The sequence below is a fragment of the Quercus lobata genome, chromosome 12 (genome assembly GCF_001633185.2).
Source record: "Quercus lobata isolate SW786 chromosome 12, ValleyOak3.0 Primary Assembly, whole genome shotgun sequence".
Lineage (NCBI taxonomy): Eukaryota > Viridiplantae > Streptophyta > Magnoliopsida > Fagales > Fagaceae > Quercus > Quercus lobata.
Genome location: NC_044915.1, coordinates 32,940,503 through 32,953,337, shown reverse-complemented (window position 1 = coordinate 32,953,337; position 12,835 = coordinate 32,940,503). Strand labels below are relative to the sequence as shown.

General features: G+C 44.3%; 1 protein-coding gene and 1 non-coding gene across 2 annotated transcripts; both read right to left on the bottom strand.

Annotated features, from left to right (window-relative positions):
• Positions 1–4,825: 4,825 nt before the first annotated feature.
• LOC115970552 lies at positions 4,826–6,313 on the bottom strand. Its single transcript, XM_031090170.1, has 2 exons — positions 5,486–6,313; positions 4,826–5,326 (listed from the first exon to the last, which is right to left on the bottom strand). The coding sequence occupies exons 1-2, from the start codon at positions 6,311–6,313 to the stop codon at positions 4,826–4,828; spliced, it is 1,329 nt and encodes a 442-aa protein (XP_030946030.1).
• Positions 6,314–12,173: 5,860 nt separating this feature from the next.
• TRNAV-CAC lies at positions 12,174–12,247 on the bottom strand. The gene has a single exon. It is a non-coding gene; the product is annotated as a tRNA-Val (tRNA).
• Between the last annotated feature and the right edge of the window lie 588 nt (positions 12,248–12,835).

The following is a 12,835-nucleotide window of genomic DNA, read 5'->3' as shown; positions in this document are numbered from 1 at the left end:
CTAACTTGCATTCGCTATCCTTCGTCCACGTGTAGGGTCAGTCTTTACAAACACTGACATTTGTCCCATCAGTCCAATCCCGGAATTGTTGGGGATGGTTTGATAAAGCTGCAGAGTACGGCTCTGTCAGGCGCTGGGTCCTATCTGGAAGGGTAGTAAGGATAACCTCCCCAAGGTATCTTGGATCTCCTTACGAATTCGTCCCTATACCAGTTTCACCCCTTTGTTCTGGTGGGACTATGGACCTGCCGAGGACTACGCTGTCCTCGGCTGCCTCTCAAAATTCTTTTGTGCTCTGAGTTGTAGAGCTTGGGCCACAGCTCCCCTCGGATTGGGCTTTCAGACTCTCTAAGGGCAAATGGGCCTGGTCCACGAATTGTTGGGCCCCACACATATCTTTAATAAATAGGCTCTAAAAAATTATCATAGTAAATGAATAGTAATATGTTAAATAACTATTCTAAATTTAAGTATATGATTTCATACTACTTCCAGGCCCTGGTTCCCAGGGTTAGAGTATTCTCTATTATAAGCCTACTCAAATCAGAACAAAACTAGTGGATTCTCTTTCGCCTATCGGCCGGCTTTAAGCAACCTTCGCATTTCCTGCTGAGATCCCAAGTATATGATTTCATACTACTTCCAAAAAAAATTATATCCTAAATTTTCTCAATCAAGGGCCAGCACATGCCTTGCATGTGCAACCCTTACTAGTAAATAAATAAAAGCGAACCAAACACATTTAGTTTCATTATATAGACCCATATTTTGTTTAGTATTTCTAACTACAAAAGTCAATGATGGAACACAAATTCGTCAGTATGAGTGAGCAGACGGAATCCCTTGTAGAATGTGAAGGTTTGCTCGATGAGGACCACCGGTGTGGTGCCTGCCACAAAGTCTCCAATGCCAAAGTTAGGATAACAATCAAACACAGTAAAGAAGTCAAATGTAATTTCAGAGTATTTTTGCATATATCCTCTTCTGTTGGTTGTATGAAAGTTTTATACCTGAGGCCTTAGGGGCTAGCCGTTGGGGCTGTTAATGCTCTCTGAAGTAACGCCCATGGTCCAGTAATGAGACTTTTAAGAGGCTCCCAACGGTCTGCTTGGTCGATTTAGTAACTGCTCAGGTCATTGATTGACTGCATTGAATGACTCCCTGCCTTCGTCAGTGATGATGGCTTTCTTCGTTGTTTCTGATGACCTCGTCATGGATGATTCCTTCGTCATTAATGTTATCTTCGTCAGTGGGATGTAGAATCGTCATTCCTGTCAGTTGTCCCCCAGGTTCTGGGGTCGTCGGTGACACGTCATGACGATCACAGAAGATGAAAAGTTTTTCTTGTGACTCTTGGGGTTCTGTTCCGCTTTTAATGCTTAGTGGCGGCACTACACGCAATCATGGCCACGTGGCGCGTGATGATCTGTGGAATTAATGGCATGACCCTTGGGTTTCCCGCTGGTTTTTCAATCGTTTTTGGCCCACATTTAAAACTTCTCCTCTTTAATTTTTCTTCTACTTCTCAGAGAGCAAAGACAGACCAATTCTTCAGAGCATTTTTTTTTGGGGACTTCCTTTCTTCTCCAAATTTCCTTGCGCTGTGCTTCTGCTGTTCCACCATTGGAGGTATGTTTCTCTTTCCTTTTTCTTTCTTCTTTTTCTTCTTTTACTGTAGCATAATTTCTGATTTGCTATTCCCTTTTGCTTCTATTCTGTTGTTGGTCCTTGTTTTTCTTTTGGGGTTTTAGCTTCGTACCTTATTTTTCTGCCCTCCAATTTCTGCATTTTCCATGGTTGATAGCTTGGAGGTTAGGATAGCTTGCCCGTCGATCTCCTTCCTTTTTGCGCGTCTAGGGGGGTCTTTGGGTACTTACCCCTTTTTAGAAAATTTTGTGTACGAAGGCAATAGTCTGAGCGTGGTTTTGGGCGAATTGTTGCCCTTGCTCCGTCAATCGCTTAATTGGTTCGAGGGTTTAGGAGGGAGAGGATTAATGTCTGAGGTTAGGTCTAGTGACCTTGAGACTGGGCTATCATCCAGTGGTGACTCGGCTGAAGGAGATACAGCCGTCTCTGGCCCTCGAGAGGTTAGGGCTTTTTATGCCCTTAATGAGATTTGTGGTCTGGATGACGAGACCGTGAATAGATTCAAGGATAGGTTTCAATTTCCGTCTAGGGTTCGTGTTCGTCTACCCAGGGAAGAAGATAGGGCCTGTCACTTTTTTCCAGGCAAAGTATGCTTTTACGAGTCAACCTTCACCTGTGGGCTTAGGCTCCCCATCCACCCGTTCCTGATGGAACTTTTAGATCACTTTGGTATAGCTCCCAGGCAGCTCATGCCTAACTCGTGGAGGATCGTCATCAACTGTATGCAAATATGGTTGGCCTCCAACGGGGATATGATCAGGATAGGCGAGCTCACCTACCTGTATCGTTTGAAAGAGTCTAAGGAGTGAGGGTATTATGAATTAGTCCCTTGGGAAAGAAAGACTAGGATCGTCAAGGGATTGCCCTCGTCATTCAGGTATTGGAAGTCGCGCTTTTTCTTTGTGTCTGGCGACGACTTCGAGACTCAATCCAGCAGTGATTGGGGTGATATCCTGAGGTTGCTCCGTCGGTGGGGAACCCCGACCTTAGGTGCGTCAGTATTTCTCCCCGTCGTTTCAATTTTGCAAATTTTGAGGCTCTGGTCTTGCTAACTTCTTTGTTTCTTTGTTTCGTATAGTTAAGAGACGGCCTGGACTGAAGAGCCGGTATAAGGAACGCATAGAGACTGCGATTGGGTACGCTGAGACGATTGAAAGTTGGGACGAGCTGGTTGACCCCCGATCTCTTGCATTTTACAATCTCGGTCCTGACCCGTCTCCTTTCGTTCTTCGTCAACTTGGCATTGAAGGCAAAAAGAGTAAGTTTTGACTTCGTCAATGTTTGATTCTTCTTATGTACACTTAAGCAATCTTTGACTGGCATTTTCTTCTTGCAGAGATGACGACAAAATTCAACAAGGATATGTATGCAAAGATGAGATCAAAGAAGGACGAACCACTGTCCAATCTGGGGAAGAAGGCAGTGCGAGTTACCGGGAAAGGTCCTGCTTCCATGCCCCTTAGTATCGTCCCTTCCATAGCTTCCGAAACGACGAGGACTGCCTCCCCGACCGTCTCGATAGAGGAGATTCCTACTCCCGGCTCCAAAAGGCCGCGTGTGGTTGGCAAAGGGAAGGAGAAGACTGATGCTCGTTCGTCCACCATTTGGGATGACGAGACGTTGGCCGTAGAAAGGGCTCATGAGGTCGTCACTCCAGCGGACTTGAAGGCTCTTTCTAACATGTCCCTAAACGATGTGGCTTCTCGTCATGTCCACAAACTCGTCCAGGTATGGAGTTCTTCCTTCTATATTCCATCACCTTCCTTTTTTTATTTCTTTTTTTTCTTTTTTTTTTTTACAGACGACTTCATAATTTCCTCCAGGTGTTGGGAGAGAGCCTCCATATTACCGCTGAATACCTCACTCAAGGGGCCAAGGTGGTGTCTCTGACAACCCGGATGGAGGCCTTGGAGAAAGAGAGCTCTGACCTGAGGACGAACCTGATCACCTCCATGGACGAGGCAACGACTTTGAAGGAGAAGGTCAAAGTGCTGGAGGACGACCTCAGAGTTGAGCGCGAGTTGACTCACGAGAAGGACGAGCAGCTTCTTGCAGCCAAGGAGAAACTTGTGACCATCGCTGCTCGATCTGTGGAGGCTTTCCAGACCACTGACGAGTACAATACTGTGCTCTTCAGTTGGTATTTCAAAGGTTTCGAGCTTCTTCGGAGGTATATGATCAAGCATCCTTCTGGAGTCAACCTGGAGAGTCTAGACTTGGAAGAAGTTGACAAGGAAATGGCTCTGGATGAGGCGGCTTCATCTTCTGCCCCTGGTGATGACGCGCCTGAGCCTGTTGCTGACGTACCGGCCAGTGAAGGCACAACCGATGCCTGATTTGGATACTTAGAAATTTTTTGTTTTATGGTGGGTGCCCGTCTTGTTTTGGGCCTTTTCTTTTTGTAAATCTAATTTCAAAACAGTTAATTTTATTTTGAAAACAATGATAGTGGCCCAGTGGTTATGGGCTGGAATGAAGTGTACTTACTTTTCCTCTAGATGTTTTGGCTGATTTACATCCGTCTACAATTTTGTGCTTTGTTGATTAGTTGTTGCATCTTGTTTTGATTTGATGTACTGCACTCTTTTCTTCGTCAACTGACTCCTGCCACTTGTGACTTTAAGGGGGTGCTGCCTGGGCGACTTATGTCCGTCCAGGCGGGCTCTTGTCACTTTTTTTTTTTTTTTTTTTTTTTTGTCAGTAACTTACATCCGTCAAGGCGGAATCTTGTTACTTAGTCTTTTAACCATACTACGATGGTCGTCGGTAACTTACATCCGTCAAGGCGGAATCTTGTTACTTAGTCTTTTAACCATCCTACGATGGTCGTCAGTAACTTACATCCGTCAAGGCGGAATCTTGTTACTTAGTCTTTTAACCATCCTATGATGGTCGTCAGTAACTTACATCCGTCAAGGCGGAATCTTGTTACTTAGTGATTTATAGGCCTCATGGTCGACCAGTACTGCCTGCGCAAAAACATCAGAGGAATAATACTTTTATTAACTTCAATAACGAATGCATTCGTGTATTACATTTACTCATGGTATTTCTTTAAATGCTCAATGTTCCAAGGACGAGGGAGCTTTTGTCCGTCCATAGTTTCCAGATGGTAACTTCCTTGTCTAGAGTAGTGAATGACGCGATAAGGCCCTTCCCATGTAGGGCCCAGCTTCCCTTAAGTAGGGTCTTTAGTCGCTATAGTGACTTTGCGAAGGACGAGGTCCCCTATGTCCAGACGCCTGAGTTTGACCCTCTTATTGTAGTACTCGGCCATCTTTTTTTGATACTTTGTCATTCTACAGGACGCATTGTCTCTTACTTCATCCAGGCAATCCAGGTTGAACCGCAGTTCCTCGTCATTGAGTCCATCTCTGAAAGTTCCTCGTCTGATGCTTGTTACTCCAACTTCTACTGGGATTACTGCCTCTGTGCCATAGGTAAGCCTGAAGGGTGTCTCTCCTGTAGGGGTTCTGGCTGTAGTCCTGTATGCCCACAGGACACTAGGTAGTTCTTCTGACCAGGCACCTTTTGCTTCGTCCAGCTTGGTTTTGATTATCTTGAGCAGCGTCCTGTTCGTTACTTCCGTCTGTCCGTTTGCCTGAGGATGTCCCGGGGATGAGAACTGATTCTTGATCCCGAGGTCCGAGCAGAAGTCTCTGAAGCCTTGGCTGTCGAACTGCCTCCCATTATCAGATATGATCGTCAAGGGAATCCCGAACCTGCAGATTATGTTTTTCCACACGAAGCTCCAGATCCGAGCCTCAGTGATGGTTGCTAGGGCCTCTGCTTCAACCCATTTTGTGAAATAGTCAATAGCAACTAGAAGGAATTTTACCTGACCTTTACCTTGGGGCAGAGGACCGACGATATCGATTCCCCATTGTGCGAACGGCCATGGGGAGGCTATGGTCGTCATTTTCTCCGCTGGAAGCCGTTGCACATTCCCATACCGCTGGCATCTGTCGCACCTTCTGACGATATCAGCAGCATCCCCCTGCATGGTTGGCCAAAAATACCCCGCTCTTATCACCTTGTTGACTAGGGATCTGGAGCCGGCATGGTCGCCACAAATTCCTCCATGTACTTCTTCCAGGATGTATTTGGCCTCATCCTCGTCGACGCACTTTAGATAAGGCATAGAGAAGCCTCTCTTGTACAAGACGTCATTCAAGATCGTAAACCTGGCTGCTCTCTTCTTGACCTTTCTGGCTTCGTCAGTATTCTGAGGTAGGTGCCCGTCCTGGAGGAAGGATATTATGGGCGTCATCCAGGTGTCTGTGCTCTGGATGGAGAACACCACCACCTCTTCAATACTCAGGTGTTTCTGGATCTCTATTTCCATGTCTGTGCTCGTCTTCCCTTCTTCTGATGACGCTAGTTTTGATACTTCGTCGGCCCCAATATTCTGGCTTCTTGGTATCTGGACGAACTCCACTGTGTCGAACTCTTGAGTTAGTTGCCTTGTCAGTTTAAGGTATTTCTGCATCCTTTCTTCCTTTGCCTCGTACTCTCCACTGATCTGTCCGATTACCAGCTTTGAATCACTTTGGATCAGCAAGTTTTTGGCACCAAGAGCTTTCCCAAGCCTCAAGCCCGTCAATATTCCTTCATACTCGGCTTCGTTATTGGTGGCTGGGAACTTCAGTTGAACCCCATATTTCATCACTTCTCCGTCGGGGGTGGTTATGACGACCCCTACTCCCCCCCTCTTTTGGGCTGACGAACCATCTGTCTATATTGTCCATTTATCAACTTCGTCTGTAATTCCATCTTCGTCTGGAAGAGTGAATTCAGCGATGAAATCAGCCAGAGCTTGTGCCTTGATAGCTGCTCTTGGATGGTACTTGATGTCAAATTGGCTGAGTTCGATTGCCCATTGGACCATTCTCCCTGCTGCTTCTGGTTTGTTCATTGATTTCTTAATTGGTTGATCCGTCATCACAAGGATAGGATTTGACTGGAAATACGGCCTGAGCTTGCGCGAGGCTACTATAAGTGCAAACGCAATCTTTTCGATCCTTGGGTACCTGAACTCAGCTCCTTGAAAGGCTTGGCTGACGTAGTACACCGGGAGTTGCTTCTTGCCTTCTTCTCTAATCAAGGCCGCGCTTACTGCCGAGGCTGACACCGCCAGGTACAAGTATAGGTTCTCCCCTCCTTTGGACGGGCTCAGGAGAGGTGGACTGCTCAGGTATTGTTTCAGCTCTTGGAACGCTGCTTCGCATTTGTCGGTCCAAGAAAAAGCCTGCTTGAGGGTCTTGAAGAAGGGCAGGCATTTGTCTGTGGCCCTAGAGACGAACCTATTAAGAGCTGCTATCCTTCCTGTAAGTTTTTGTACATCCTTGACGGTCTTGGGTAAGGCCATGTCAATGATAGCTCGTACTTTCTCTGGATTTGCTTCTATTCCTCTCTGGGACACCATGAATCCCAAGAACTTTCCCGAGGCTACCCCAAAAACACATTTGCTTGGATTCAACTTCATCTGGTGTTTTTTCAGGGTTGCAAAAGTCTCCTCCAGGTCGTCCAGATGAGAGAGCTCCTCCTTGCTCTTGACGAGCATATCGTCCACGTATACTTCCATGTTCCTACCAATCTGTTGGCTGAACATTTTGTTTACCAATCTTTGGTACGTAGCTCCAGCATTTTTCAACCCAAAAGGCATCACTTTGTAACAGTAGAGTCCTTGGCTTGTGATGAAGGCAGTCTTCTCCTGGTCTTCTTCAGCCATCTTTATCTGGTTGTACCCTGAGAAGGCATCCATGAACGTCAGTAGCTTGTGTCCGGCGGTGGAGTCCACGAGCTGGTCTATCCTTGATAGAGGGAAGCTGTCCTTAGGGCATGCTTTGTTCAGGTCGGTGAAGTCTACACACATTCTCCACTTTCCGTTTGCTTTCTTTACCAGGACGACGTTGGCGAGCCATTCTGGATAATATACTTCCCGGATGAATCCAGCCGTCAAGAGTTTGGTTACTTCCTCTGCTACTGCCTGATCTCGTTCTGGAGCGAAGGTTCTTTGTCGTTGCTGAACGGGCTTCCTGCTGGGGTCCACATTCAGCCTATGCTGGATGACTTCTGGAGATATGCCTGGCATGTCCTCGTGACTCCATGCAAAGACATCTAGATTCCCCTTAAGGAATTTTATGAGTCTCGTTCTCATCTCGGGGCTTAGCGTCGTCCCTATCCTGGTCGTCTTGTCCGCATTTCCTTCTACCAACTCCACTGCTTCCAGGGTCTCCATCCCGTCCTCCTCTTTTTCTTCAATCGTCCACGTGTGGTTCTCCTTTCTTGTCAGTACGGCCTGATAGCATTCCCTTGCCAGGACTTGGTCACCCTTCACTTCACCCACGCCGTTGTCTGTTGGGAATTTCACCTTCAAACAGTAGGTCGACGTCGCCGCCTTCCACTTGTTTAGGGTGGGCCTCCCAATGATGACATTGTAGGATGAGGGGCAATCTACCACCAGGAAGTCTACTTGTTTGGTCAACTGCAATGGGTAGGTCCCTGCCGTCACCGTCAGAGTCACTATTCCCCTGGGGTAGACCTTGTCTCCACTGAAGCTGACGAGCGGAGAGTCAAAAGGGCGGAGCCTTTTTGGATCTAATCTCAACTGCTGGAAGGCTGGGAGGTAGATGATATCCGCTGAGCTCCCGTTATCAATAAGGATCTTTCTGGTATTGAACCCTTCTATATTCAGCACTATGACCAGGGGATCGTTGTGAGGCTGCTTTACTCCCCTGGCGTCTCCTTCATTAAAGAACATGTCTTGGTATGTTCGTCGGTGCTTGGACAGAGGCATGGTGTGGACGTTGTTCACCTGTCTGTGGCATGCTTTCTTGAGTGATCTAAATGATCCTCCTGAGGATGGTCCTCCCGTGATCGTGTTTATCTCCCCGATCACTTTGCGTGGAGGCTGGGACGGATGGTCGTCATCTCGAGTGAAGGATTCATGTTGGGTCCTGTTGTCGTCTCTGAACTTGCTATATTCTCCTTTCTTTACATATTTCTGTAACTTTCCTTTCCGTATTAATTCCTCTATTTGTTCCTTCAGGTCTCTGCAATCTTCTGTGTTGTGCCCGTGGTCTCTATGGAACCGGCAATACTTGTTCTTGTCACGTACGTTGGGGGACGAGTGTAATGGCCTGGGCCATTTGAGATAATGCTCGTCCTTGATCTGCGTGAAAATCTTGTCAACAGGCATAACCAAAGGAGTAAATTTTACCTGACGAGGATTTTTGTCGTCTCTCCTTCTATTCCCGTCATTGTTCCGACGTTCTGGTCTGTCTCTCTTTTGCCCTCTGCGGTCGTCTTCCCCTTTGGACTTGTCCCCTAGCCTCTCAGTATCTTTTATGGCAGCTAGAGTATCTTCCGCGTTCATGTACTTTTGTGCCTTCAGGAGCATCTCAGCCATTGTCTTCGGGGGGTTTTTTGCAAGAGAGGCCACAAGGTCTCTGGATCTCAACCCTGCTTTGAAGGTCGTCAGCTGCACCTTGTCATCAGCTTCGTCCACTTCCAGAGTTTCCCGGGTGAATCGCTTGACATATGACCTCAGAGTCTCCTTCTCTCCCTGTCTTATGGTGAGTAAGTAATCTACTGGTCTCCTTGGGCGTTGTCCCCCTATGAAATGGCGCAAGAAAGCACTACTCAGCTGATCGAAGTTGTCTATGGACGAGTTTGGCAACTTAGTAAACCACTCTCTTGCAGCTCCTTTGAGAGTCGTAGGGAAGGAACGACACAATATCTCGTCAGGTGGTTGTTGAAGACCTAGAGTTGTCTTAAAGGTATTAAGATGATCCTGAGGGTCCTTGAGTCCGTCGAATGGCTCTAATTGAGGCAGGCGAAACTTTGACGGCACGGGGCAATCAAGTACCGCTGCAGTGAAGGGCGAATCTGTAGCCCTTATCATTTTGTCTCCGCTCCGGTCTGTCTTTTCTTTGATAGCACTCCTTAGTTCGTCCATCTCTTTCCTCATTTCCCGAAGAAGATCTGAGTTCTGTTCGTCCGGAGTAGTTGGTCTCCGGGGGGTTTCCCTCCGTTGGCTATCCCCCTCTCCCTCCGTGTTACCCTTGGACCGGTTCTCTTCCTGTTGAGCTTGTTGAACCTGCTGGAGTCGCAGTTTCATTTCCTGGTTTTGTCTGGTGAGTTCCTCAATAGTGGCTGCAAGGGTTTGAACTTGCTGGACCAAGGTTGCTGAATCTGGGTTGGATTCCATCTGGATATGGAGAATTGATGGAAACTACGTTTTCGAATGTGAATCTGAAAACTCATTCGCACAGACGACGCCAAACTGATGGAACACAAATTCGTCAGTATGAGTGAGCAGACGGAATCCCTTGTAGAATGTGAAGGTTTGCTCGATGAGGACCACCGGTGTGGTGCCTGCCACAAAGTCTCCGATGCCAAAGTTAGGATAACAATCAAACACAGTAAAGAAGTCAAATGTAATTTCAGAGTATTTTTGCATATATCCTCTTCTGTTGGTTGTATGAAAGTTTTATACATGAGGCCTTAGGGGCTAGCCGTTGGGGCTGTTAATGCTCTCTGAAGTAACGCCCCTGGTCCAGTAATGAGACTTTTAAGAGGCTCCCAACGGTCTGCTTGGTCGATTTAGTAACTGCTCAGGTCATTGATTGACTGCATTGAATGACTCCCTGCCTTCGTCAGTGATGATGGCTTTCTTCGTTGTTTCTGATGACCTCGTCATGGATGATTCCTTCGTCATTAATGTTATCTTCGTCAGTGGGATGTAGAATCGTCATTCCTGTCAGTCAATAAATTGTAAATTTGAGTATGAAAATAAATACCTCCATAGTATTGTAAATTTCGACATAATTATAAAAATTATTCATCATGAAATAGATGTTATACATTCATATATTAAAATTCTACCATATTTATATTTTAAAAGGTTCAATTCAAAAATCTAACCTAACAATAATTTTTTTTTAAATTCTTCAAGAAAGAATTGGAGAGAGAGAGGGAGATTCATCTAAGGGCAGCGTTACTTTTACAACATTTTCATAACACATTCACAACTAATTATTGGTGGTAAGTTGTTATTTATTCTAATTGAATCCACAACTTAAATTAATTTTTTACCCACCAACAACAACCAATAACTACCTACGACTTAGAATTTGTTGTGAAAGTATTGTGAAATTGTTGATCACATAGCATTTCTCTTCATCTAATCCTTCCTGAAGAATCAGAACCTCTCTTTGTCGGTGTTTCTCTAACATCTTAGCCATCCAATCCTTACTCAACGGTCTGAAAAAAGGGTAAAAAAAAAATTGTAACAGGGCTAGAACCTTAGAGGAAAGGCTCTTCACCTTAAGAAGAAACCAGTAGTCTGCCACATCAGTGGAAAATAATACTTGGAACTAAATATCTATAATGCAAGTTACACTATTTGGGCTAAAAAGAAGTAATATGTTCATAAAAATGTGTAGCTAAATAATAGTTTCAATATAGATAAGAACACTTAAGAAAGATAAGATAAGATTATGAATTAAGTCATTTATTCAAAAGCTTAATCGTGCCTCATGTGAAATGAAAGCCAATTAATTTGCATGCGATAGTATATCCACAAACTCCGGAAATCTAGCTCCTCGTGAATCAAACTGGATGCCAGAGAGTTTCAAAACTTATTCAGTCATTTCACACTCCCAGAACAGATGTCCCCTAGTCTCAGCTGCCATGCCACAAGCTTCACAGGTATGATCACCGATTATTCGTCTATGGCAGAGATTAACCTTCATGGGTAGGATATTCTCACACGCCCGCCATGCAAAGCACTTAACTTTGTTGGTACATTTAGAGCCCAGAGGCCTTTCTAGAAATTTCGTCGGTTTTGAACAGTAGAGGACTCACCTAGATCCGGGGTTGAGGACCCACAGTTAGAGTAATATGCTTATATATACTCCCGATTGATCAACTGAAAGCAAAGCATGCCTATAATTTTTCGTATGCTAAAAAAAAGCTTCTGAAATAATTGAGACATTAGGTTAAGCATACCCAAAGATAACTACTACAATTTTGTCTTTCAAATTTAAAGATATGTTAATCTATATTATTTATAAGAGGATCCTTCTCTTTGGGCTTAACTTTTATATAATTTAGAAATACCCTTAAACTTAACATTTAATAAGGAAAAAAACTTGAGGACAACTCGGTAAAAATATATTTCCAACTCCAACTAAAATGTCTACAAAATAAAACACTCTTTTACTAATCAATGTTTTCAAAATAAACTTATCTATTTTTTTTTTTTCAAATGAAAATTATGACCAGTAAAAAATAAAAATAAAAACCTCATCGCAGGTGCATGAGGGTAGTGATTAATGTGAAATAATTAACAACCAAATTAGAGTACATCCTGACTGAATGAATAGCAGTACCGGATTGTGCTCAATTCATACTTCATAGCAAACAAAAATCTCGAAGAAGCGATGGAATTGGTATAGTTAAACAATAAGTGTTCACCTTTCCAATTTTGACCAAAAAAGAGAGAGAAGCCTGACGCACATTGTCTGAGCCCGGGTTCGAACCGGGGTCCTCTAGTGTGTGAGACTAGCGTGATAACCAACTACACCACCCAGACGTCTTGGCACAAATCTGCAAGACTTTATACATCTCCATTAATTAACATTTGAGTCTTGCCTGCAACACTTGAAACTTGAAACTGAGCCTGGAGTTTTTTTAGCAGTTAACCATATCTTGATTGCTTGGAGCCTTAAGTATTGTTAATCAGTTCATATTCCACCACAGAAATTCTCATCATTTTCGCAATCTCAATAATGGCTATTGTAGCGGTAGGGTAGGTTTCATTTGGGGTGTACTTGCAATTATGTCAAGTGTGGCTCAACCATTAGGCCCATTTAGGCAATAGCCTAAGGCCTTAAATGGAAAAAAGACCTCATAAAATAGAATATATTGTATCTCTTTATCCTATAATATGGCACAAAAATATTAAAATAATAATAAAAAGTAATATCACTGAAAAAAAAAAAAAAAAAAAAAACCTTTGATTTTCCTTGGTGATGATCATATAAGAGTACGGCTACAAACAATCAAAATTTCACAATCTACTTAAATAGCAAATTATAAAATATATGACATCACTTTCACATGTTTTTATCATTGATATCCTTATAATTATAAATCAATTATGACCTTGGCTATTAAAATC